Below are 27,745 nucleotides of genomic sequence, written 5' to 3'. Positions count from 1 at the left end.
TGGCCATGGTGGCATACACTTATACTCTCAGCTCTGGGAAGCAGAGGCAGGAAGATCCCAGGGGCTGTGGTCAGCTACTCTAGCTTTATTGGTGAGCTCCAGGCCAATGAGAGACCCTGTCTCAAAGGAGATGGACAGCTGATGTTGTCACTTGGCCTCCACATGCATGTGCTCAAGCACCATCTCTCTCGCTTGCTCTCTCTCTTTCTCTTTCTTTCTCTCTCTTTCTCTCTCTCTTTCTCTCTCTCTTTCTCTCTCTTTCTCTCTCTCTTTCTCTCTCTTTCTCTCTCTCTTCTCTCTCTCTCTCTCTCTTTCTCTTTCTCTCTCTCTTTCTCTCTCTCTCTCTCTCTCTTTCTCTCTCTCTCTCTCTCTCTCTCTTTCTCTCTCTCTCTCTCTCTCTCTCTCTCTCTCTTTCTCTCTCTCTTTCTCTCTCTCTTTCTCTCTCTCTTTCTCTCTCTCTTTCTCTCTCTCTCTCTCTCTCTCTCTCTCTCTCTCTTTCTCTCTCTCTTTCTCTCTCTCTTTCTCTTTCTTCCTTTCTTTCTCTGTCTCTTTCTCTCTTTCTCTCTCTCTCTCTTTCTCTCTCTCTTTTTTTCTCTTTCTTCCTTTCTTTCTCTGTCTCTTTCTCTTTCCTCTTTCTCTCTCTCTCTCTCTCTCTCTCTCTCTTTCCTCTTTCTCTCTCTCTTTCTCTCTCTCTCTCTCTTTCCTCTTTCTCTCTCTCTTTCTCTTTCTCTTTCTCTTTCTCTCTTTCTCTTCCCCCTCCAGGTGATTCAAATATGCAATAAAAGCCAGGCGTGATGGTGCATGCTTTTAATCCTAGCACTCGGGAGGCAGAGATAGTAGGATCGCCATGAGTTCGAGGCCACCCTGAGACTACACAGTGAATTTCAGGTCAGCCTAAGCTAGAGTGAGACCCTACCTAGGAAAAGAAAAATGCAACAAAGCTGAGCAGCACTGCCCAGGACCTGTTTGGAGCCCTACCTGGCACCCCCAGTGGCTAGCCTCTGTGAAAAGGGACAGGAGCCCAGAGTCTCACAGACAGAACTGTGAGGGGATCAGTGGACAGCTCCCCAAGTGAAGAAGCGTGGAGGGCCAGCCCATCCACGACACCTTAAAATGGGTCCCTCTTTGCCAGAGAATAATCAGTGGTGACAAAGGTGAGAGCCGCTGAAATCAAATGGTGACAAGCTGCAAGCCTGTTCTTGAAGGGATAAGGCCCCGGAGAAACATGGCTAAGGCAGGAATAGGGATAGGTGTGTTGAGGACACTCAGCAGGAAGGTGGCTTACTCTAAGAGCAAGGGAGAGAGGCTGAGGACACGCTAATCCAGCCTGAAAGTAGATTGAGAGGGCTTATGGACACATGCCCTGGACAAAGGAGCACTTTCCCTCAAGAATCTGAGGACCCAAGGGGCAGGGGAGAGGCAAAGTCCCACCTTCCAGTGGGACTGGCTCGTTTGGACCCTTGTCACCTCCCTCAGAGTCTATTTCAGCCTCTGCACAGCTCTTCTGGACTGGCACCTGCAGAGCCCCCTCATCCGATTGCACATCCTGGCCAGCGTAGCCTTGCTGAAGTGTCCTCAGGGTCCCGATCTCTCTTTAGCGAAAGGCGGCTCCCAAGATAATTACCCTATTCAATCCTGATAATGGAACACATCTCCATCTCTCATCATGTGCCACACCTCCAGGCAACGCTTTCCCCTTTCCTGAGCCTGCCCTGACCTCTGTTGTAGCCTGCCCCTCTCTTCTTGATTGCATTCTCTTCCGTTTGTGGTCATCTTACATGCTGCCGATGCCAGGACACACTCCCAGTTATCAAGACTCGAATGAATCTCTTCCTCGGTGTCTCTGGAGCTCTTCTCGTGTCTTTCACAGCTTCTTGGGAACATGTCACCTTGCTGGTCCATGAACTCCTGGAACACAAACAATGAGCAGTTTTCAAACTCTAATCTTGAGTGTCCAGGAAGATTTGGCATAGAGCAGGTGCTCAACGTGTGTTTGTTCACGTGAACCTATAGAGTGGGAATGAGTAGGTTCAGGGATCTGCTGTGGGCAGCAGGAGTATCAGTGAGGCATATCTGCCACCCTCGGCACTGGATAACAGCCCACAAAACACCCATAAAGCAAGCATGAAGGGACAGAGCCACCTGCCCAGGACTAGGTAAGATGATGACCATGTGGCTTCTTCCTCATAACAGATTTCACAGATAACAGAGCACAAAGGCACACGCATATGAACAACAGCTAACATTTACAGAACAGCTGTTCCATGATCACACTGTGTGTAGATGCAGCCACACTGGTTATTGCTTCACAATTTAGAAGCTTGACCTTTTCCATTTACACAAGATGAAAAAATGTTTATCGCCCCCTCACACAGCAACACACACACACACACACACACACACACACACACACACAAGCACACATACACAATACACAAATAGAAAGGAACTAAATCCCATATTTTGGCATGTCTGTCGGCAGGTATAAAAACACACTCCCCACAGAAGGCCTGCTTCTGCATGTGTCCAGCTCAGCCCCTTCGGCTCACACACATACCACACAGATCTTCCTTCTAACTCTGCAGTCAAAATAATCAGTACAGTGGCTTATGGATTGGACTGTAATTACTTCAAAAAGCTATGTTGAAGTCCTAATCTCCAGTACCTTAGAATGTGACCTTATTAGGGACAGAATTTGCTGATGTAATTAGTTAAGATGAGGTCACACTAGACTAGGGTAGGCTGCAAATCCAATATGAGTAATGTCCTAGGAAACAAACAGTGGCCCAGGGAAGGAATGTGTTCATGTATGCTAGGCATAGATTACAAATTGTGTGTATCAGAATTTGAGTCTGTGTTTACATATCATGCATATGAAGCCAAGGAACCCTGATTCGTGATTTATATATTCTCATCCCCTGCCAGACACACACACACACTCTCTCTCTCACCCACAATTTCTCTTTCACGGTCCTGAAACTTCAAGTGTCCTCTCTGCTTGGAGTCTTAATTACAACCATGTACTTCCCCTGTCTTCTTTTATCAGTGGGCGGATGGTGGTTTATGAGTGATTAAACCTCTATCAGGACACTAATAAAAGTTGCCCATAAAAAGCAGCTAACCCTGACACTGTCGGAGGATCCAGAGCCTAGGGAATTGAAAGGGGGAGGGGAATCTTTAAACCAAGGAGCCATGTGCAAGGATACATTGTGACTGACCTGCTGAGATTCCAAGACTTATACACTGCACAGAGCCCTTCCCATCTAGAATCCAGAACTCAGGCTGCTTTCTGTTCTTTTCCCTTAAAGCACCCCATTGCCTCTTTTGCCTCCAACATCCCAAGAGGCAACTGTCTTGTTCTGTAGGAGAAAATAGACATTTGAGAAATGCATGGAGCTGGTTAGGGACAAGGTTCAGTGTGGCTGCTGGCTGGTCCGTGTAATTCATAGTCAGTGCAAGGCACTTGAAGATCAAAGGAGCTGGTTTAGAGGAAGAATGAATACAGACTTGAGGGGCCTGTAATGGGAAATGCTTGCTGGCTACTTACTAGGTGTCAAGTATTTTATGTGTGTTTTATTTTATGAGGACAGTCCCTTCGCCCAGCACCCTGGATGCTAGGTTAACATAAATCCTGCCTGACAGTTGGAGAAACTGAGGTTGAGGATGGTTGAGTAATTTTTTTTTTTTTTTTTTGGTTTTTTGAGGTAGGGTCTCACTCTAGCCCAGGCTGACCTGGAATTCACTCTATTCTCAGGGTGGCCTTGAACTCACGATGATCCTCCTACCTCTGCCTCCCAAGTGCTGCATGTGCCACCACAACTGGCTGGATGGTTGACGGAGTTTCAAGATGGCACAAAGTGCCACATCGCCAAGAGACAGACAGGGAACATTCATGTCGGTATATCTAGTTTCTGTCCTTATTCTTATAAAGCCACCAGCGCTTAATCATGGGTTTCCTTAATGATCAAAATGACTCCTAATCACTTTTCAAAGGTCTTGCCTCAAAGCACTCATTGTATAAGAATTTCCCAGCTTTTTAATACATAGTGGGGACCATCTGCAGCATGAGTGAGGACTTGAAGGGTAAGCAGTTTGATTTCAGGCTGGCCTCATATTCACATCTGGTAGACACCAAAAAGCAGGATTTTAGGAAAAGAGTATGGAAACAAAGTTGTGGAGCCATCAAGTTTTGAGCGTATCCAGAAAGAGAATTAGGGGAGAATAACAGCTGTAGATACTGATCCTGTATGGCAGCCCTCAGTCCACAGGAGCAGGGAGAGAGGCAATACATCACAGTTCCTTTGGCCTCGGAACCACCAGACCGTGGGTTTAAGCCCAAGCTTTGTAGTGATTGTTAGAAATGATTGCATTCATAATGGATTCTTTTTGGCTGTTATGTAGACTCATTTCAGATGAAAGTAAGCAAAATGGAACTTATTATTTAATGTTCTTGGGAATGTAGGGGAAGAATTGCCTCCATCATGGCTGGGCCCAGGAGAGCCCGAGCCACATTTCTCTTTCTGCTCACTATATGTATTGGCTGATAGGTGCTTTCCACAAACCAGGAAATAGGAGCTTCCAGGTTCCTGGACTGAAGACTCCTGCCCGCAACCCTTGTGGAGGGAAATAGTATTGATAGATGAGTCCCAGGGAGGATTTGGATTGGCTTCATGGCATGCCCGTTTCTGACCCAATCTCTGTGGCTGGGCAAATAAGATTCTTTAATTATCTAAGACCGGCTTCCACGGTTTGCTTGGTTATAAGGGTTCAGCCCTTCCAAAACCATGGAATATAGGTTTCCTGTGGGAAAGACTTTCTGAGTGCTGGATAGACAAAAGCATAGTTGTTTGCTGAAATAGTTTGAGGCAACGTGAGATAATGCCTCTGTCTTGAGCCTTTTGAAGAAGGGACTAGACTTTATAGTGACGTCATCACGGTTCACCAGGCAGATGCTGACTTAACATACTTGGGGCAGAGGCAGAGACAGAATTGCTACCCCTTTTCTGGGATGAGATATGGCAGGCTGTGCTGAGGGGTACAGAGGGTTCCCCTTCAAAAGTCATTCCTTGGAATGGCCATCGGATAGGACAGAAGAACTAATGTCCCAAATCCAACCTGTAGACAAGAAGGATGCTCGAACCAAGTGACATGTGAGCTGAGAAGGGCTTCCTGCCCCGTCCCCGCTGCTGCTGAGGCATCTCCATGTCCAGAGAACACTGCCCAGGGCCAGGCTGTCCAGTCCACAGGCTCCGTCTCAGCGCACCTTTCAGGGAAAACATTTGTCTTTCATCCTTTGTTTCTGTTTGAAAATTTTTTTAATTAAAAAAAATTTAAACTTTTATTTATTTATTTGAGAAGGAGCAAGAGTGAGCGCGCGAGAGAGAATGGCCACACCAGGGCCTCTAGCCACTGCAAATGAACTCCAGATGCATGTGCCCCTTGTGTATCTGGCTTACGTGGGTCCTGGACAAGAACCAGGGTCCTTTGGCTTTGTAGGCAAACACCTTAACCACTAAGCCATCTCTCCAGCCCTTAAATTTTATTTTTACTTATTTATTTGAGAGAGAGAGGAAAAAAAAAAGAGGGAGGAGAGAGAGAGAGGAGAGAGAGAGAGAGAGAGAGAGAGAGAGAGAGAGAGAGAGAGAGAGAAAGGGTATGCCAGGGCCTTCAGCCACTGCAAACGAACTCCAGACGCATGCATCACCTTGTGCATCTGGCTTATGGGGAATCTAACCTGGGTTCTTTGGCTTTGTAGCAAGCACCTTAACTGCTAAGCCACCTCTCCAGTCTGAATTGTGTTTCTTTTTTAAAAATATTTTATTTATTTATTTATTTGAGAAAGAGAGAGAGGGAGACAGAGGAAGAGGGAGAGAGAGAGAATGGGCACGCCAGGGCCTCCAGCCACTGCAAATGAACTCCAGATGCGTGCGCCCTCTTGTGCATCTGGCTTACGTGGATCCTGGGGAATTGAGCCTCGAACCAGGGTCCTTAGGCTTCCCAGGCAAACGCCTTCACCATTAAGCCATTTCCCCAGCCCCTGATCTGTTTTTCTTTATGTGCATCTGTGTGTTGGTGTACATCCACAGCTCTGACCCTCCCGGATAGCAGAATGTAATCTCCCACCATCTGCTTACAGAATCTCCTCTTTTATAAGCACTATTTCCTCTTTAAACATGCAAATTCCCCAGGAGAGGGGACACTGTCAGTTTAAGTATTTGCAGTTTGTAGGAGTAAGCTTGCTGGAGGCAGGGTCTTTTGCGAGACAAGCTTTTGATGAGAAATGCTGAGCCTGACTAGAGTGTAAGAACCAGACCATGGAATTCTGGAACTTTGGGTATGCCTCCTTTTTGCTTGAGATCTCACCTGGCAAGAGCCTTCCATGTGACAGCTTCTCACCACAGGTTTCCACATGAATAAACTTCATGTTACTTTCCAATTTCTAGCAAAACTGTTCAGCACAGCTGTAAGTGAATAGAAGGGAGAACAAAGGAAGAGGAATCATGTCTAACATTGAGTTAACAGAAGGTCCAAATCAAGGAATTACTGGAAGATGGATAGATCGTAGTAACCCTGAGTTTAGGAGATTCTGGATTTGGAGGAGGGGAAAACTGGAGCTTTTTTAAGGGTCTGAACGATTAGAAATCCTGGTGAAGGTATCAGTGTTCCCATGGGATGAGGGACGTGGAGGTTGGGGCTGACCTTGAGGGCGTATGCCATCGATATTGTGCGCGATCTCTCCTTTTTCCCCACTGCTTCCTGAATCAAGGCAGTGTAATGCAGAGCTCACAGTTCTAAGTATGCATTAGCCTGCTGAGGTGTCGACTTCAGCATTTCTATATGACTGCGGGCATCAGGCTTAATCTCTCTATGCCTCACTTTCCTCACCCAGAAACTGGAGATTTGAGAATTAAATTAAAAGCTAGTGTTTGGTGAGTGGAAAGTGCTGTATGCTGATTTACTTTTTGTTTGTTCTCTGGGATGGTTGGGGAAGGACAGGGTTACTAGACCCATATCCTGAGCATCCCACTTTCTTAAACAGATGCAAAAAAACAAATCACCTCTCCTCTAGGGAGAGGGCCCTTGGGAGCATAGGCCCCTGACAGTGTTCTGTGCTTTGATGCCAAGTGCCAGGTACCAGCTTTTACTTACCAGCTGGCCTTCGGGGGACAACAGAGCACCAGACCATGGCCAGCACCAACGATACCGAGGCTGCTGTGTGCTCAGGACCTTTTCCTCCCCTCAGGCACAGGGCGGGCCTGCTTCCCTTCTTCCTAACTCAGCTTCTCCTCCCCTACGAACTGCTATTGAGCTCTGGCTTGGAATCGAGGGTGAAAGTGCAGTGTTAATTAATTAATTTATTTATTTAAAAGAGAGACAGAGGGCTGGAGAGATGGCTTAGCGGTTAAGCGCTTGCCTGTGAAGCCTAAGGACCCCGGTTCGAGGCTCGGTTCCCCAGGTCCCACGTTAGCCAGATGCACAAGGGGGCGCACGCGTCTGGAGTTCGTTTGCAGAGGCTGGAAGCCCTGGCGCGCCCATTCTCTCTCTCTCCCTCTATCTGTCTTTCTCTCTGTGTCTGTTGCTCTCAAATAAATAAATTAAAAAAAAAAAAGAGAGAGACAGAAAGAGAGAGAATGGGTGTACCAGGGCCTGTAGCTACTGCAAACAAACTCCAGAAATATGTTCCACTTTGTATATCTGACGTAGTGTGGGTACTGGAGAATCAAACACTAGTCCCTAGTTTTTGCAGGTAAGTGCCTTGACCACTAAGCAATCTCTCCAGCCCCCCAGGTGTGGTGTTTTGGTGTATGATTATCAATGACACATTTAAAGAGGAGGATTCACCTCCATGATCAGGGTTTAAAAATGTTTTTTTTTTAATTTAATTTAATTTTATTTTATTTGCTTGAGAGAGAGAGAGAAAGGCAGATAAAGAGAGAGAGAGAATGGGTGTGCCAGGGCTGTCAGCCCCTGCAAATGAACTCCAGATGCATGCACCACCTTATGCATATGGCTTATGTGGGTCCTGGGGAATCAAACCTGGGTCCTTTGGCTTTGCAGGCAAACGCCTTAGCTGCTAAGCCATCTCTCCAGCCCATAATCAAGGTGTAGCAGCCAGGAAGATAAAGGAGTCTTTTGGGCTCCACTAGGGCCAGGCCAGTGCATTCTTGTTCCCATGATAGGGCTGCATTAGGTGTGCACAGGAAACGTGAGAGGTGGGAGAGGCAGGATGAAGAAAGACAGATGCGTGCTTAACTAACAAATGGCCAACAGCTGATGCAACTCAGACCCAGGGTGAAGCAGTCATAGCTCCTCGGCACTTGAGCCGGCCTGTAGTCTCACTTAGCTGTGTGCTGTGCTCCACACATTGCTTAATTCCCACGTGTCATTCTACTACCAAGGAGCGGGAGAGGAATGAGTAACAGGTTTTAGGGCTATTGGATCAGTACTGTAGGAACAGCTCTCGTGGGTAAAATCCTCCCTGATTGATGCCAATAAAGCACAGTAATTTAAGATGAAATGATGACGAATATTGCAAAATATGTTTCTTCCTTACCTTCTTCCTTCCACAGTATAATGAACGTTGCTTCCACATCATACTGTCGCTCTTAGGGTTTGGTTATTGTTATATCAAATCATACCCCTATACTCTGTAACACCTCTGGATCTTCTTGACAAAATGAAATTTATCCCATAATCCACGAGATAGTCCAATATTTTAGTCAAAAAACTTCTATGAGTTTAGTTTCGGTGCTCCAAGATGGTGACAGATGTGATCGTCCCTAGAGGCAGACGTGGGGTCTCATACATGCTAAGTCCTCCTAAGTGGTGTGGACTGTGACTCTAACCTCTAGTCTGATATTCTGCACCAGTCACTTGGAACCAAAAGCAAACATCTATGCCCCTAATAGGCTAATATTTAATATTTTACCTATTTTTTTTTCCTTAGAAGTAGAGGCTGCCATAGGTTGTCATAGGAAAATCCAGTGTCAGGGGTGAGATACCTCTCAGTGAATTGCTGGTCTGCGTGCCCCCGAGGCTGCCAAAACAATGCAGGCTATCATCAAAGTCCTTGGTTGCCCAGCAGAAATAGATGATTAGACCTTGTGCTAAAGATACCACATGCTTTATTGACAAGACCCTGAGAAATCAGGCAGAAACTGATCTGGAATCCTCTACCCTGATGACTAGCTGCCATAGTTCTGGAAATTGCATGCGGGCTGCGAAGGGAGAAGAGTCATGGGCAGTCTTAACCAGCAGTGGACCCTGAGTGCCACACAAACCACCAGCCCACCAGCAAGACGTGCTCATGTTGCGATAGAGGCATAAGTGTTACAGGGATAATCACCTGCTCTCTGACTGTGTTTGAGGCTCACTCCATAGCAGGGAATTCACACCTGGCACTCAAAACCTATTAAAACAAAACCGGTAGCTGGGAAAGTCATAGGCTCTTGAAGGGAAGCTACTTCTGCTGTTTGGCCACATCGATATGCTGTGCTCATCAAATCACCCTCTAAGTATTGGCGTTTGTGCCCATAGATGAGCACTATTCCTACCTTTGCTCAGAAAGGCTTCTGTTTGCAGTTGGTGGAGACTTCTGGAGAGACTCACAACTCATCAAAGGGTTGAGAGTGTCTGTTGAGAGCTCAGCATTAAATGAGATATTGCTATCACTGCCCACAAGACTCAGAGAACATTGCAGAAGCAGGGAGAGGGGGAAGAAGGAATGGAAGAGCCAGAGGATGGGGAGGAGTGCTGTGGAACGCTGTCTTTGGGACGTGACATGGCCATGTTGCATTCTTGACCGCACAGCAGCTGTTGTCACCTGCACAACATGGCATCATGGATGATGGAGAAGGGCAAAAACAATGACATTCAAGTGGAAGAGGGACGAATTGGAAAGAAATAGGGGTTCACTGGAAGAGGGTGGAGGGATAAAAGAAGATCAGGGATTGTGTACATGTATGAAACCTATCAATAAAAAGTTTAAAAAATAAATGGAGGTCTCTATGAGCCCTTATAAAACCTGGCCATATATACATGAAATGTATTTTAACTATATCCATTGCCATTTTTAAATTTCCCAATTCCTAGAGATGGATAGTTCTCAAATATATATATATATATATATATATATATATATATATATATATATATATATATACTGTAAGTGCATATATGCTCCCACTCCACAAGGGTGCAAGAAGTGAATTTTAGGTAAATTCAGATTTTTTCCCCCAGGAATGATCAAAATGTTTTTTTAAAAAAAAATTTATTTAGCTCCAACTTTCCCAGCTTCCAAAATTCCCAGCACAGACAGAGTCCTCTCTGCAGTGGTGGGCTGCAGGGTGAAATTGGTGCTGATTGTCTGGAAGAAGAGTGACATCAGCTGAGCTGCCTTGGAGGGAGTTCTGGTTGGCAACTTCTCTTTGCCGCAGTTCCCACGTCTGCTACATGAAGCTAGCCATACACCTTGGTCAGGTTGTTGGGGCAGTTGATTCCTGTATATCATGCATTTCATCTCCTGTCTTGCACATCGTAAGAACTTCAGTTGCTCATTCAAAACTATCTACTGAGGGGCCAGAGAGATGGCTTAGCATTAAGGCACTTGCCTGTGAAGCCTAAGGACCCAGGTTTCATTCCCTAGGACCCACGTAAGCCAGATGCACAAGGCGGCACATGCATCAGGAGTTCGTTTGCAGTAGCTGGAGGCCCTGGTGCAGCAATTCTCTACTGTCTCTTCCAATCTCTCTGTCCCTCCCTCCCTCTCTCGCTTTCATATATATTCTACTGAGTGTCAACTGCCAGGCCTTGCAGTGGGTCCTGATTATATTACTGTCAACAGGACAAAAACACTTTTTTTTCACCTAGCGTAGTGGTGCACGCCTTTAATCCCCAGCACTCGGGAGGTGGAGGTAGGAGGATCACCATGAGTTCAAGGCCACCCTGAGATTTCATAGTGAATTCCAGGTCAGCCTGGTCTAGAGTGAGACCCTACTTTGGAAAAGAAAAAAAGAAAAGAAGCTCCTTGTTCTTTTTATTCTTTCTCCTCCTCCTCTTTCTTCTTTGTTTTGTTTTCTGAGGTAGATTCTCACTCTAGCTCAGGCTGACCTGGAATTCACTATGGAGTCTCAGGGCAGCCTTGAACTCATGGTGATCCTCCTACCTGTGCCTCCCGAAAGGCATGTGCCACCACGCCCGGCTAGAAAGCTCCTTTTTCCATTGAGCTTCAGTATCTCACTATGTCCAGCGTTCTGCAAGGACTTCTCACTCAGTGCATCTTCTTCAGTACAGCTCACTCAGAACAATGACTCTGAAGCCCTGAATAATAATCCCAAGATACTGAAGTGACCTGTAAGTCATCAAAGAACGTTAACATGATGGTCGCCTTAATTCTGAAAACATGCATATTCTGTTGCGTTTTGGCACATTTTTTGGCAAATGGTCCATGTACAATAACTGTAGTCTCCCTAAGTATTTAATTAAACTGAGTGTGACCTGTCCCTGGCCACACTGAGAACTCAAACCTATAGGCAAGATGGCTCATTTGTGCAGTGCTATTGGGTTTCGTTGTATGTCCTCTGGTAGTGGAGCAGCCCTGATGTCTCTCTAATCATCTAGATTACAAGTTTTGGGAAGGAATCTTCCTCAGCCTGTGCCCAGCCCTCTGCTGACACTGTCTGACCAGCTGTCAGCAAGGAAGGAGGGCCGGATCAAGGTGGAGGGGAAGAATGTTGTTTTTTACCTGGGGTCTGTCCAAGACTATCCTGGAGCCCTGATTTGGATGTTGTTGTCTGATACTCCAAGGGTTCAGGGAAAACCGATCCTGTTCCTGTCTCCTCTGGCTCTCTTTTTTAAAAAAATTATTTTTATTTGAAAGAGAGAGAGAGAACAGGCACTCCAGGGCCTCTAGCCACTGCAAATGAACTCCAGATGCATGTGCCACTATGTGCATCACTTACGTGGGGCCTGGAGAATTGAACCTGAGTCCTTAGACTTCACAGACAAGCGCCTTAAGCAATAAGCCATCTCTTCAGCCCTGGTTTTCTTTTTAACATCTTTGAAATGGACTCAGTTTTTTTTCTGCAGGGGGTGGGGGAATGGTTCAAGGCAGGGTCTTGTTCTAGCCCAGACAGACCTGGAATTCATTATGTAGTGTCTGGCTGGTCTTGAGCCCATAATGATCTTCCTATCTCTGCCTCCCAGGTGCAGGGATTAATGGTGTGCACCACCACACCCAGCTCCCTGAACTTTCTTTTTGGCAATTTTTTTATGAGAGAGAGAGAGAGAGAGAGAGAGAGAGAGAGAGAGAGAGAGAATTGGCATGCCAGGGCCTCCAGCCACTGCAATCAAACTCCAGACACATGTGCCACTTTGTGTGCATGTGCAACCTTGTGTGTTGGCACCACCTTGTGCATCTGGCTTATGTGGGACCTGGAGAGTCAAATGTGGGTCCTTAGGCTTCTCGGGCAAGCGCCTTAACTGCTAAGCCATCCTCCAGCTTCTCACTGAGTTTGTAATGCTTATAGGTTTCTTGGGCTGTATCCTTGCGTGCATGTGTGTGTGTGTGTGTGTGTGTGTAGTGTGGCGTCCCATATGTTTGTCTGTGGTGGAGGGTACTCACCCACAGTGCCAGAGCAGAGCATCAGGTGTTCCACTCCATCACTCTTCCACTCTGTCTTTCTTTTTTATTTTTGTTTATTTATTTGAGAATGACAGACACAGGAAAGAGAGAGAGAGATAAGGAGAGAGAGAGAATGGGCACGCCAGGGCCTTCAGCCACTGCAAACAAACTCCAGATGCGTAGTCCCCTTGTGCATCTGGCTAACGTGGGTCCTGGGGAATCGAGCCTTGAACCTGGGTCCTTAGGCTTCACAGGCAAGTGTTTAACTGCTAAGCATATATATTTATCCATTTCAAGAGAGAAAGTGTGAGAGAGAAAGAGACACACACACAGAGAAAATGGGTGTTCCTGGGCATCTAGCCACTGCAAATAAACTCCAGACACATGTGCCACCTTGTGCATCTGGGTTACATGGGTACTGGGGAATTGAACCTGGGTCCTTAGGCTTCACAGGCTTCTAACCACTAAGCCATCTCTCCAGCCCATTGGTCTTTGTTTTTTGAGGTGGAGTCTCTTTATTGATTCTGGAGCTTGTGGGGTTCCTTTGATTCTTGGGTCCCTACTCACCCACTGAGGGAACATGGCCATGGCCAGCTACTTACATGGAATCTGGAGTTTTGAACTCTGATGGCCTCAGGCCACTTCAGGTCCTCATGATTGTACAGGCAGCACCCTATAATACTGAGCCATTTCTCCAGCCCAAGAGAGTTGTTCTGTTTTTGACCTGATGGAATTAATCTTCTAAGAAGCCAAGAGAAAAACTAGGAACCCCAGTGTTTCACTGCAGGCGTGTACATGCACACGTCCACACATCATGTATGCACATGCATCCTGTACTCACCTGCACCATCTCCACATGCTGATGTGACCATGCCTGTCTGCCCTGCCTCAAAGGAGAAATGAAAACACTGGACTTCTTGCTAGAAGGAGACAGAACAGAGGGGGGAAAGGCAGGTTCTATCACAGAAGAAGAGGAAGAGAAAGGAAAAACTTGGGAATGGGACACAGGTGATAGGGAAAGAAATTTTATTTCCAAGCTTGAAAGAGAATATTACAAACAACAGAGAGTTTTAAAAAACCCTAAAAACTAGTTTAAAAAAGTATTTGACAGTGTCCATTTAATACCCAAGGATGATGTGGCCATTGTGCAATGACAACAAGAAACTCTGCAGGTGACCACTCAGTGGCCTTCCCTGGCAGGGTCCTGGAATGCGCAGGAAGGCTCCAAAGACAATGCCCCCTGCCTGACCCTCTGCCTGGCCGACCGCACAGGAAGGACCAAGGAGCACACAGCACTGAGAGGGACGCAAACTGCAAAGAATACTTTAGACTGCTCTTCACTCTACTTCTTGGGACACATAGGCTTTCCCCGACCCTGCCGCAGCCTTCCTGGGAGACTCAAGTATGAAGAGTTCTATTTGGTGGGGAAGCTCTCTGCCCTGGGCATGTGCTAAGGCCAAGGGGCATGGCACTGAGCTGTCCGCGTCATGGGAAGGGCTGGGAGTTGGGAAACTTACTTCTGGATGGACAGCTCTGGAGGCTGAAGCCACAGAACAGAACTGTGCTTGAGAGGCCATGAAAAAGTCTGTACTTGCCTCTATGTGTGCGTGTGCGTGTGCGTGTGCGTGTGTGTGTGTGTGTGTGTGTGTGTGTATTCATGTGCTTGAGTGTTTATGTCTGGTAAACACCTTGGAGCCAAATCACCATAAACAAAGAAACAAGATCACAGAAAGACACCCATCTCTAATCCTCAGCCTTCGCCGAGCTCATCTGAAACAGGGAGTTCCACTGGAGGACACAGCCCCCTTCCTGCTGGAGGCTCACACCAGCGTCTCCCTCCCGGGGCACCAAGGCCCCAGGGTCCCTAAAGCCATTTGAGTCATTAGAATTCCGCCATCTAGGTGAGTGCAGAGGTTCAAAGCCACCTTGTCCCCTACCATCCCATATTACCCCACCCCTCCCCTTGGACAGCCGGGGAAACAAGACTGAGGGAGAAACCAAAACAAACTCAAGGGTGAACGATGCAGATGACCAGTGGATCCCTGCCACTATCCCCACTGGATTTGCCCCTAGCCTCTCCTACGGTATATCTGAGGGGGTCATTTTGTTACAGTAGGTTCTGTCTGGATCGTATCACCTGTTGTTGAGATTTTTTTTTTTTTCTTCTGCTGCCATTGGAGAATGGCATGGACAGATTGGAAGTCACAGAAGTGCTCCAGGCAGCAGCCTCTCCCACCACCCCTCTGCCCTGGGCTCCCTCGAGGCTACCACCTTTTGCTGGCCATCTGCTCTGGCCTCCCAGCCCTGCTCCTGGGCACCTCCAGGCCCAGCCTCTCTCCTGCTCTGTGCGAGGTCTCAGCCTTCCTCCCGGGCCCCGGTTTCACACGGTAGTGACTCTCATGACAAGCTCTCGGCTACCGCCCTGGGTGTTCCGCTGTTCATGAGGTCTCAAGTGACTCAGGATGTGCAGAATGGTGTAAGCACAGTGGTGATGGGACACAGCGCCTGAGGGGTGGCTTGCAGCCCGGGCAGAGCCCTCCTCTCGCGCAGGGGTGCCGGCTGCCTCCTCTTCTGAGGAGGGGATATTGGCCTGGGTGGATGAGGAAGTCTGCAGATTTGTCCTGCCTCCTGACTTTTGATCCTCCAAGTCCTTCGCCTTGTCGTAGTTCAGCACTTTCCACTGCTGGTTGACAGCCTGCCACCGTTTGAAGATGCGGTACACCGATGGGCCCTCGTGGATGATGAGCCCTAAGGCAGCAGAGAGAGAAGAGAAGTACTGGCTAAGTCAACCAGGCGCCTCACAGCCACCCCAGAGGTGGTGGCTTGATCAGGTGTCCCCCCTAAACTGAGGTGTTCTGAATGCTAGGTTCCCAGCTGATGGGGATTTGGGAATTAATGTCTCCTGCAGGCAGTGTATTGTTGGGGGCGGGCTTATGGGTGTTATAGGCAGATTCCCCATGCCAGTGTTTGGCACATTCTCCTGTTGCTGTTGTCTACCTTATGTTGGCCAGGGGGTGATGTCCACCCTCTGCTCATGCCATCGATTTTCCCTGCCATCGTGGAGCTTCTCCTTGAGTTTGTAAGCCTAAATCAACCTCTTTTTCCCACAAGCTGCTCTTGGTCGGGTGATTTCTATCAGCAATGTGAACCTGACTGCAACGCCAGGCTCCATAAATTACAGACAGAGCTGGGGGTTTTGTTACTTTGACTTGCGCTTTTCAAATCTACCTTCCAGCTCTGAGCCACATGAGCCCAGAACATTTCTGGATTCCCAGGCTCCACAAGTCACCAGAAGGGAGAAAGAGTTGGGCATTTCCATGAAATGTTTGTGCCCACCTCTTCTATTCCATCCTGCCCCTTCTTGGCTTGCCAAAAAGAAAAAAAAAAGTCCAAATTCTTTGGTTGAAGTGTAATGTTAAATATCTTCCACTCCTTGTATTACATACTCATGTTGAGTGAATTAGGTGCTTTGAAAGGCAACATCTCCTGTGGTCATTCCAAACCTGCTGAACGACGAGTAAAATCCCACTGCTTCCTCCGGTTACAAATAGCCAATGCTACTGAGATAAAGGACCCTCCAGCCTGGGAGAGTGAACATCCACCAGTGATACTGGCCAGTGTGTTGGGCGGGGGGGGGGGGGAACAAGCTACACCTTCACAAAGCAAATGAGAATCAAATTTGTGCTTACTGGGCTGGAGAGATGGCTTAGCGGTTAAGTGCTTGCCTGTGAAGCCTAAGGACCCCGGTTCGAGGCTCGATTCCCCAGGACCCACGTTAGCCAGATGCACAAGGGGGCGCACGCATCTGGAGTTCGTTTGCAGAGGCTGGAAGCCCTGGCGCGCCCATTCTCTCTCTGTCCCTCTATCTGTCTTTCTCTCTGTGTCTGTCGCTCTCAAATAAACAAAAAAGTTTAAAAAAAAAATTTGTGCTTACTGTATGTCACGCACTGGGAATCCTGAAGTGACCCAGACAGGCAGTTTTGCCCTCAGAGAGCTTACATTCAAGTGACGAGGCACAAAAAATGACATGGAAACAAAGCAACCAGACCCTTTCAAGACCTCACACATGCTGGGAGGAAGGTAAGATAGAGGAGGAGGAGAAGGTGGGGAAGGCCCTACGCTTCAACCTCTGCAACGATCTAGAGAGAGAACACATTCGTGGTTGGAAATGCAAGTGCATCCACCAAGAGGTGGGGATGGAATGTAGAAGGGTCACAGTGAAGGATGATATGCCCACATGTGGATTTGGTGGGGGACAAGGTAGGCTGAGGCCCATCGATGATCATGTCTTCTAGGCCATGGCAATGCATTTTGTCTAGTTTATTGGGAAGCCACTGAAGGGATTCCTAGGGGAACAATGCTGGAAGACTTTCTCCTCAGAGACCTCAGTGTGGCTCAAGTAGGGACAGGAGTAAGGGGAAACTGAAGGAGGAAGTGATGCAGTAACTTAAGCTGGACGCGGTGTCCCATGTTAGGGATACAGCAGTGGAGACAGCGAGATGCTATCTTTGGAGGCAGGATGTCTGTTACAGGGAAAGACAACAGATCTGCTGACCAGTGAGGTCAGACCAAACAGTAACACATCTGGACTGCTCTGAAGGTTTTGGAGTGCCACTTGCTTAGATGTGGGAGGTGACAGAGCTGGCATATGCATTTGTGTGCTGGTGGTGGCAGTGACTGTATTAGTTTGCCATGTCTTCTGTAAGAAATGACCATGCCTTGAGTGGCCTAAAATAGCACAGATGCTCTTACAGTTCTGGGCATCAGCCTCCCTGGGCTAATATGAAGGAATCAACAGGGCTGTTGCTCCCTCAAGGGCTTGGAAGAGAAAGTTTTCTTGCCTTTTTCAGTAGCTAGAATTTCCCTCTCTTTCTTGCATCCATCCACCCTGTTATTTTTTTCCACCATCACATCTCCTATTACTCTTATTTTTTAAAAATATATATTTTATTTATTTATTTATTTGAGAGAGAGAGAGAAAGAGGCAGATAGAAAGAGAGAATGGGCACGCCAGGGCCTCCAGCCACTGCAAATGAACTCCAGATGCATGTGCCCCCTTGTGCATCTGGCTCACAGGGGTCCTGAGGAATCTAACAGGGGTCCTTTGGCTTTGCAGGAAAATGCCTTAACTTCTAAGCCATTTCCCCAGCCCCTATTACTGTATCATTAGATTTTTCTTTTTTGATTCTCTGCTTCCATCTTAGAAGAATCCTTGTGACTATGTGGAGGGACTACCTGAATAATTCAGGATAATTTTCCCGTTTCAAAATGGCCTGAAAGATCCTTTTGCCATAAAATGTCAATAGGGAATAAGCCATTTGAATGGCTTTTTGGGTCATCCTTCAGTGTGTCACAGTGATTAATAATTATAGTTCGGTAAGGTTGTATTATGATAACTTCCAGACATCTGATAGAAATCTAACTGGAAGTTCAGGTGGGAAACTGGACACGTGTCTGAAGGTCAGGGGTAAGTTATAGACTGGAGGCAGGGTATTTTTGGTAGAAGAGGTGATACTGTGGGTTGAAAGCATGCCCTTCAAAATTCCAATGCTACCAATGAGGTCATATTGAAAAGTGTGACTTTATGAAGTGATTCGGCCATGAGATTAGGTCTCATGAATGATGAATGGGACTATGTTACCTCATAAGTGCCCTTGACAGAGAGAGTTGGTCCTCACTTTCCTTCTACCTTTCGCCATGTGAGGGTATATCCATAAATATCTCGCCAGATGATCTTCAACTGCCCCGACCATAGCTCCAGATCCCAGAACTGTTGGTATTTTATATGATTCACAAATTACCTGCTTTGGGTTATTTTGTTATAATATCACCAGACTGTGACATGGAGGATGTGAAGCCTTGGGAGTGGCTGAGATACCCTGGGGGGAAAGGGTCCATGACGAAGTTACTGATGGTTGCAGGTCTCCATGGAGACGGAACCACTGAAGAATGCTCCAGTGAAGCAGTCAGTGTGGTCGAAGGTGGGCCAGCAAACAGGGAGGCCCACGCATCTACGGGAGGGTATTTCAAGGGTGAGAGTAACAGTCATAGCTCTTCTAATGTTAAGAGGTCACCCTAAGTCAAGTGAGGGGTGCCCATTGTCCCAATGAAAATAGCTGGAGGTAGCTTGAAAGAACGATGCTAGGGAAAGCAGGTCACTTCCATCCGGGTGCACCAGTGTCCCCCAGGAAGTCATTAACCGGGGCAGCAGGGATAGAGAGGATCTGTTGAACACTTGTGGAGGGAAAACGGGTGGGAAATAATCACATCGGAAAGTAAACACACGTCTACCAGGGAGATGTGGTAGAAATATCTGGCAGTGTTGAAAGTGCGTTTGAGATGTGTGGCCGTGAGTCTGCAGTGATTCTAGTCTTGGGTCTTTGTGCACATAACTGCTTGCTGAGGTGCACGGGTGGGGTAAAAAGAAACTTGGATCTAAGTAGTGTAAACTATTTTTCTGGGTATGTGAGCAGGACAAATGTGTTTGTTTGCAGGGGAGTGGTTATCACATTAGACAATGGAGCCTAGATTGGTGGAGGGGAGGTAAAGAGCTGAGAGCAGAAAAGATATAAAGAATGATAGAAAATGAGGAAGGGAAGCCGGGCGTGGTGGCGCACGCCTTTAATCCCAGCACTTGGGAGGCAGAGGTAGGAGGATCGCTGAGAGTTCGAGGCCACCCTGAGACTACATAGTGAATTCCAGGTCAGCCTAGCTGCTAGTGTGAGACCCTACCTCGAAAAGACAAAAAAAAAAATAATAATAATAAAATAAAATAAAATTAAATTAAAAAAAGAAAAGAAAATGAGGAAGGGATAGACGATTGAGCAGTTAAAGGCACTTGCTTGCAAAGTCTGCCAGCCCAGCTTCCATTCCTAAGCCACACATGTAAGCAAAACACAAAAAGTGCACAAGCATCTAACATTTGTTTGCAGCAGCAAGAGGCCCTGGTGTGTGTGTGTGTGTGTGTGTGTGTGTGTGTGTTGTCCATCCCCCACTACCACGAGGAAATAAATAAAAAAATTGTTTTTCAAGGTAGGGTTTCACTCTTGCCCAGGCTGATCTAGAACTCACTCTGAGGCCCCAGACTGGCCTCAAACTCACAGTGATCCTTCTGCTTCAGCTTCCTGTGTATTGGGATTAAAGATGTGCCCTACCATGCCCCACTAATAAAAATTATTTAAAGTGGACATGGTGACTGGTAGAGTTAATATCAGGAGGCCTTTATGAGACTGAAGAATTACTAGGCAATCAGCTATAAGTGTTGGGAGTGGGGTGATGATCAGAGGGTTGGAGGCTTAAATCCAGATTTTCAAAGTGACGTGGTTACCAATAATGAGGGGGTGACGACTTAATTAGAAATGAAATGGGCTGTAAGGAAGGCTTCGCAGAGCATGTGAGAAAACAAGGCTGATTATCTGCACCAGCCGTTCTCAATGCTACCAGACAAAATCTCCCTTCATCATGATAAGTACATTTTAATATCCATTTCCTGAACTGAAGCTCATAAGATATTATAAGCTATTTTTTTAAATTAATAGAACACCTTAATGGATAATATAAAGCAAAATAAACCAGAAGTCACTTGTAACAAAACAATAGAGATTTTAGCCGGGCGTGGTGGCACATGCCTTTAATCCCAGCACTCGGGAGGCAGAGGAAGGAGGATCGCCCAGAGTTCAAGGCCACCCTGAGACTACAGAGTGAATTCCAGGTCAGCCTGGGCCAGAGTGAGACCCTACCTCAAGAAACAAAAACAAGAGCCGGGCGTGGTGGCGCACGCCTTTAATCCCAGCACTCGGGAGGCAGAGGTAGGAGGATCGCCATGAGTTCAAGGCCACCCTGAGACTACAGAGTTAATTCCAGGTCAGCCTGGACCAGAGTGAGACCCTACCTCGAAAAAACAAAATAAAATAAAATAAAATAAAACAAAATAAAATAAAATAAGAAACAAAAACAAAAAACAAAAGCAACAGAGATTTCAGTACATTAGAACTACATTAGCAAACAAACTGCATACAGATCCAAACTGTCTTGAAGGAGATGGTCCACGTGGATGCTGAGGACAGAAGCGGTGACAGCCACCTGCAGAAAGAGCCATGCAGATAGAGGGGCAGCCACCAGCATGGAGGGAAAGGAGTGGGAAGGAAAGAGGCCACGCAGCCCGAAGGGCGGGGGCTTCTGAAGGGTGCAGGAGCCAGGGCAGCTTGGGGCAGGCAGCCGCTGGAGCTCCAGGCCCCGGAGATCGCAGAGTGCTGGGGAAGAGCCCGATACCTTAAGAGGCAGCCGTGAGAGGAGCAGTGTCCTCCCTCTAAAGGCTGCGATGGGGCTGGAGAGATGGCTTAGCGGTTAAGCACTTGCTTGTGAAACCTAAGGACCCGGGTTCGAGGCTCGGTTCCCCAGGTCCCACGTTAGCCAGATGCACAAGAGATGCACAAGGGGGCGCACGCGTCTGGAGTTCGTTTGCAGAGGCTGGAAGCCCTGGCGTGCCCATTCTCTCTCTCTCCCTCTATCTGTCCTTCTCTCTGTGTCTGTTGCTCTCAAATAAATAAATAAAAATTAAAAAAAAAAAAAAGGCTGCGATGCTTTGATCAAAGCAGGATGAAGGAAACAGACCGAGAAGCTGTGCTAATGTTGGAGCGTCAAGTCCAGAGGGCACTGCGGAAAGGCTTCAATGAACAAAACAAGAAAAGCAAGTGTGCCCATGGAGTGAGGTGGCTGCGAGCCCGGGCCGTGCTGGTGAGGGAAGTGGCTGGGCATGGGAGGCGGGGAGTGCTCCCGCAGCGTGGGAGTTCCAGGGGAGGAGCAACGTCCAAGAGTCGCCCTCCGCCCTCCGCTCCTCTCTAACTGTGCGCAAAGGTACTGGAGGGGACCTGAGATGCCAGGAGACAAGAGCAGCCACCAACTGCCACTTCTTCCTCCAGGATCCCAGCATGTCCTGAAAGTGCACTTCTTGTGACAAGTCTTGGGGGGTGGGAGGAGTGAAGAGAGGAGAGGAGAGGAGAGGGGAGGGGAGGGGAGGGGAGGGGAGGGGAGGGGAGGAGAGGAGAGGAGGGAGAGAGAGAGAGAGAGAGGGAGAGAGAGAGGGAGGGAGAGGGGGAATATTGTGGTGCATTTTGGATTCGGGGCATGGCATACCCCTCTGAGCATCTGATGGAAGGTCAACACCCATTGATCCCCGTCTCCCTGGGGAGAGGAGAGGGCAGGCGCTTGAGACGCAGCGGCACGGAAGTCTCCCGCAGGCCACTTGTAGAGCTCCGCCCCGGTGTGACAGGCTCTGGACAAGGAGGCTTCTGCTCTATCCTCAAGTTTGCCAACACCTGCCACTCCCGTCCACCCTTGGATGCGTACCTGTGACCACACATGTCTTGCTCACACCCGCTACCATGCTCTTTTCCCCTGCTCGCTGGCATCCGGGAGGGCGCTGGCAGCCAGCACCAGGAGCACCAGGAAGCGTCTGCGAGGAGGAGTCTGGGCCTGGGCACAGAGAGGGAGCACCCTTCCAGGCCCCAAATAAACTCTTTCTGGCTAGAAGCTCGACCCTCCAAAGTTAATTAGCTTCTTCATCAGACGGTTTTGCTCTGATTGAAGAGAGGGGCTTAAATTTTTGGTCGGAATGCTGTTGCCTTTTAATTACCTAGCTGTCTAGTGCTCAGGCGGTAATTAAACCCTTTTAATGGAGAGGTGGAAGGTGAACCCGCTTTTCTAGATAACACTAGTTTGGCAAGAGTTGGAGAAACACAAACTACCTCATGCCTACTCACTCTCCTTGGCCCTTCCTCTGCTTCCTGCTCTATAAATTACCTATTGATTTGGAGGGATTTTTTTTTTTTTTTTATGGCTCATGTGATAGGGCAGGTGATGCGGGCAAGGCTGACAGGTGACAGGGAAGGATGAGGAGTCGGAAACAGTAGCGGATAGAGAAAGAGGCTGGATTCAGGTGAGAAGAGAAGGCCATTTGTGAAAAGGGTAGACAGCCAAAGAAAATGTGAAATTAAGATGCATGGTAAAATGAGAGGCCCAGAAAGAAAAATACTTTAATTTTATTTTTTGAGAGAGAGAGAGAGAGAATTGGTGCTCCAGGGCCTCAGTCACTAAAATTGAACTCCAGACACTTGCACCACCTAGTGGGCATGTGCAGATTTGCGCTTGCCTCATGTCTGGCTTACATGGGATCTGGAGTGTTCGAACATGGAGTCCTTAGGCTTCATAGGCAAGCGTCTTGACTGCTAAGCCATCTCTCCAGCCTGGCCCAGAAATTTTTTTTTTAAATTATTTATTTATTTATTTGAGAGCGACAGACACAGAGAGAAAGACAGATCGAGGGAGAGAGAGAGAATGGGTACGCCAGGGCTTCCAGCCTCTGCAAACGAACTCCAGATGCGTGCGCCCCCTTGTGCATCTGGCTAACGTGGGACCTGGGGAACCGAGCCTCGAACCGGGGTCCTTAGGCTTCACAGGCAAGCGCTTAACCGCTAAGCCATCTCTCCAGCCCTGGCCCAGAAATTTTTATCTAATCCCTTTCCTGGGGTTTTCTATTTAACAGGTATCCAACAACAACCTACAATGCACCCAAACCTCAGTCATATTTGCAGAAAATCCAGTTCCAGAGGGATGGCCACTTCATCTATGTAATGTCTCTCCACCTTGCCTCATACAGATGGCCTGCAGGTTGCCAGACCCGGTCTTTGTCTTGGTAGCACTCCCTGTGTCCCTCCCTCTAGGTGAGATAGCCTTTTGCTTAGGCTACAAGGATGGGGGAGAAGGCTGGCCACCGCAAGTGGATGGTCCTGTCCGAACAACTCGTCCAGCCCCTACCCATCACAACAAAGGATCCACCCACATAGCATCCAGCCACCATCTGCAGACTATCCCATGGTCAGATGGCTGTGACGTGGGTCCTTGTGCCTTTCCCTAAAGGTTTATCATGGCCAAACACATGCCACAGCCCTGTTTGGAACCTGATGTAAAGCAATTACTGAGTATGGGCGAGAAATAGACACAACCAGTCATTTGGGGTGGGTTCAGAGTTTAGCAGCTGGGAGAAGCCAGATTGGCGTCCACCTCCCCGTCCTCTCCACAGGGTATGCCTTCATGTTTGTCTCGGTGTGACCAGCATGCACTGCTAGAGGCCTCCCTGAGGAGGGCGTAAGAGAGAAGGACCTCAGGACCTCAGGGCCCCATTTAGGCAGGTTCACTTTGATTGGAAGGATCCCAGCAATAAGGACTCAAAGTACAAAAGATTCCAAGAGCATCTGGTGAGGGTATGAAGCCATCTTTCCTGTTAGTGTTGCAGCTGTGTGTGTGAGCGGGGCATGCAGGTGACAGTGTTTCCCTGAGTAGCTTCTGTCAGAGCTCTCACCCCAGCAGAGTCCTGCAGGGCAGGCTGACCTCCAGCAGGCTGCAGAGTGTGTTTCAAGACTTCAGAGTGGCCCCTCTGCTCACCCTGGGCAGTGCAGGCTTCAATAGGAAGCCTTTCCCAAGGAAACCAATAAAAGCATGAAGTGGGGCTGGAGAGATGGCTTAGCGGTTAAGCGCTTGCCTGTGAAGCCTAAGGACCCCAGTTCGAGGCTCGGTTCCCCAGGTCCCACGTTAGCCAGATGCACAAGGAGGCGCACGCGTCTGGAGTTCGTTTGCAGAGGCTGGAAGCCCTGGCGCGCCCATTCTCTCTCTCTCCCTCTATCTGTCTTTCTCTCTGTGTCTGTCGCTCTCAAATAAATAAATAAATAAAATTTAAAAAAAAAGCATGAAGTGCTTTGGAAGGAAGTGAGTTTTGTTGTATTTACTTATTTGCAAGCAGAGAAAGATAGAAGAGAAACAGACAGAAAGAATGGGTGCTCCAGGGCCGTCAGCCACTGCAAATGAACTGCAGACACATGCGCCCCCTTGTGCATCTGGCTTATGTGGGTCCTGGGGAGTCAAACCTGGGTCCTTAGGCTACACAGGCAAGTGCCTTAACTCGGAAGCCATCTCTGCAGCCCTGAAGTGAGTTTTATACAACAGGACCAGGTAGAGGAGAGAGATTTGGGGAGCTGCAAATATCCGCTGCTATCACGGAGGGGCAGAGCTCTAGAAGTATGTTCCTGAAGTTACGTCCTGCAGGTCTTTGGGCAGGAGCATTGTGAAGTTCAGCGCTCTTACTCCATGGAAAGAATGGCAAGAGATTTGGCATTTCCCAGCCACACTGAGTCGTGTTCAAGCTTGGATGATGAAGGTCATGACGAGGATGGTGATGGTAGGGATAGCTGGTGTTTCTTGAGTGCTTATGATGGTCTATCACTCATAACAGGGCTTTGCAAAACAGGCTGCTTCTCATAGAAACCTTATGAGGGAAGTCATATTATTTCTATCTTACAGAAGAGGAACTTCCTCAAAGGCAATAAATGTCTTGCACAAAGACACACGACTTATCCATGAAGTGAACATTGACCTTTATGTATGTAAGCTTTAGGGTCAGGTGAAATTCTAGCTGTGAGTGGATCACCTCTCATTCTTGGTTTTCTCATGAAGAAAATGGCCATTACAGGACTAACTGTACCACCAAGTTAGGGAGTTTTAAAAAGGGCTAATATTATAGTACATGGGGCACATTTCACAGTACTTTGACTAATGAATAATAAATGCTAGTTATTATTTTATCATTACTATTAAATAAGTATCACTGATTTCATCTTACATAAATAATAAGTAAGTAAATATAACTAGCTATTTTTGGCACTGCTAGAAGATGCCAGATTGGCAAAGCCATCTAATATTCTCCAGGGGGACCTCTTCGTGCTTGTTAGGCATGGTCAAGCTGCACTTAACATACATTATTGTGAAGTTATGAAAGCATCTAGTGTAGGCAGACAGGCCAAAGCTGTACGCTATGGTTTGAATTTGAAATGTTTCCCATAGGCTCATGTTTTGAACACTTAGCCCCTAGCTTTTTGGTGCTGTTTGTTTTTTAATATTATTATTATTGTTGTTGTTGTTGTTGTTTTCGAGGTAGGGTCCCACTCTGGCCCGGGCTGACCTGGAATTAATTATGTAGTCTCAGGGTAGCCTTGAACTCAAGGCAATCCTCCTACCTCTGCCTCCCAAGTTCTGGGATTAAAGGCGTGCGCCACCACGCCCGGCTTGTGGTGCTGTTTTGAGAATTGTGGAACCTTCTAGAGGTGGAGCCTCAGTGTCAGAAGTAGGTCTCTGGGGCTGGCTTTAGAAGGCTATGTCTGCCTTCCTATGATGAAGGGCAGGGAGCAGGGGAAGCAGACTAGAATCCAGGCAGATACAGCCTTCTAAAGTTTAAGAAATTCATATTCAGGTGAAAAGTGTTGAGAGGAACCGCCTCACTCATGGAAGCAGCTGTGTAGTTTCAATGTGGAAGGAGCTTGGTTCCCAAATCACTGTGTGGAGGAAGATCTCTTGCCTCTCAGGAACCTCTGTTGGGTAAAATCACTGTAAGTTGGGGACAGGTGATTACTGAAGTTTTTTTTTTTTAATAAAGATTTATTTTATTTATTAGAGACACAGAGAAGGCAGGAGAGAGAGATAAAGAGAGTGAGAATGGGCATCAGGGCCTCTAGCCACGGCAAATGAACTCCAGACGCATGCGCCAGCATGTGCATCTGGCTTATGTGTGACCTGGAGGATTGAACCTGGGTCCTTTGGCTTCCCAGGCAAGCGCCTTAACCATTAAGCCATCTCTCTAGCCCAGTTACTGAAGTTTTAAATAAACACATTTTCAGTGCTAGGTTACAGGCTATAAGACAAGAGCAGTTTGTGAACTGTTGCTGTGTTTTGTGGAGTCCCAAAAATATATTAGCTCATTTGAACATCTACTTTATTTAACAGTTGGGATTATTCCTAACTACAAACCCACCAATGGACAGACATGTTAATCCTGAATCTGTCTGATGCTGAAGATAGTTAGCTCCAAAGATGTGTTCCTGATTTTTTTTTTTCAAGGTAGTGTCTTGCTCCACCCCAGACTGACCTGGAATTCACTATGTAGTCTCAGGGTGATCCTCCTACCTCTGTCTCCTAAGTGCTGGGATTAAAAGTGTGTGCCACCATGCCTGGCTTATTTTGGCTTTTTTTTTGAGGCACATTTGGAACAAGAGAAGTGTCTCCCATGAAGACTCTTTGGAAGTGGACAATGGTCCACTTGGCAAATTAGCTTCTAAACTCATCTTCACCCTCCAAGCATCCAGCAGGCTCGCTGTGGAGAGAGGTGGCTATGCACAGGGAGTTGTAGGTGGCAAAACTGATCCAGAAAACTGGACAAACCACTTGCAGAGAACAGAACGCACATTCTCTTATTCTTTTATGAGGCCAATACTTCTTGTATCAGTTGTTTGGCTGGCCTGATGTTATTGTCACATCCGTTGTCCCCTCTGAGTGCACGTCCCTTCTGAATTCATGACGTCAGATGTGCAAGAACCCTGAAGGCCATCAGGCTCAACCCTTCCACCTGAAAGATGAGGAACCACTTGTGGAGAAAGACAGTAACTGCCTCAGGCCCCAGAGCTCACCAGAGGCGAATCTGGCCTCTCATCTCCCGAGCCAGGCTGCTTCCGTAGAGTAGTCTGCTTGCTAGTTAGAGAATTTACAAGTCTGACATGGGGCATCATTCTAGCCAGAAAGAGGAAAGAAGGACAGAATCTTTGTTCCATCTATGTGATTTTTGAGTTAATGTGAATTAAAATTAGATTTAAAAAAAGTGGTTACAATTCTCTTGCCTCTGCCCATTTGCTGTCAAATGAGATTTAAGTCTTCAATCTCTAAGGGTGAGTGGGCATTTCCATATCACAGGACAGAAACTCAAAGGATCACACACAGAAGAAAGTTTAACAAAATATTTTTTAAAATAAGTTGTACATGTGTATATGTATGTATGTGTGTGCTTATGTATGTTTATGTTTAAGTCAGAGGACAACCTTGAGATGCTGGTATTCTCATTCTACTTTATTTGAATCAAGGTTTCTTTTCTCTCTCTCTCTTTTTTTTTTAATTTTTTATTTATTTGAGAGCAACAGACACAGAGAGAAAGACAGATAGAGGGAGAGAGAGAGAATGGGCGCGCCAGGGCTTCCAGCCTCTGCAAACGAACTCCAGACGCGTGCGCCCCCTTGTGCATCTGGCTAA

General features: G+C 47.3%; 1 protein-coding gene across 1 annotated transcript in view; it reads right to left on the bottom strand.

Moving 5' to 3' along the window:
• Positions 1–14,749: 14,749 nt before the first annotated feature.
• Positions 14,750–27,745, bottom strand: part of Marchf4 (membrane associated ring-CH-type finger 4) — a 138,714-nt gene continuing 125,718 nt past the window's right edge. The window contains exon 5 of the mRNA XM_045148485.1: positions 14,750–15,370. Within this exon, the coding sequence (XP_045004420.1) occupies positions 15,003–15,370 (368 nt within the window). The 3' untranslated portion in view covers positions 14,750–15,002. The remainder of the gene's footprint in view (positions 15,371–27,745) is intronic.

This window comes from Jaculus jaculus, chromosome 4 (assembly GCF_020740685.1).
Source record: "Jaculus jaculus isolate mJacJac1 chromosome 4, mJacJac1.mat.Y.cur, whole genome shotgun sequence".
NCBI classification, from domain to species: domain Eukaryota; kingdom Metazoa; phylum Chordata; class Mammalia; order Rodentia; family Dipodidae; genus Jaculus; species Jaculus jaculus.
This window is presented reverse-complemented; position numbering and strand designations above follow the sequence as displayed.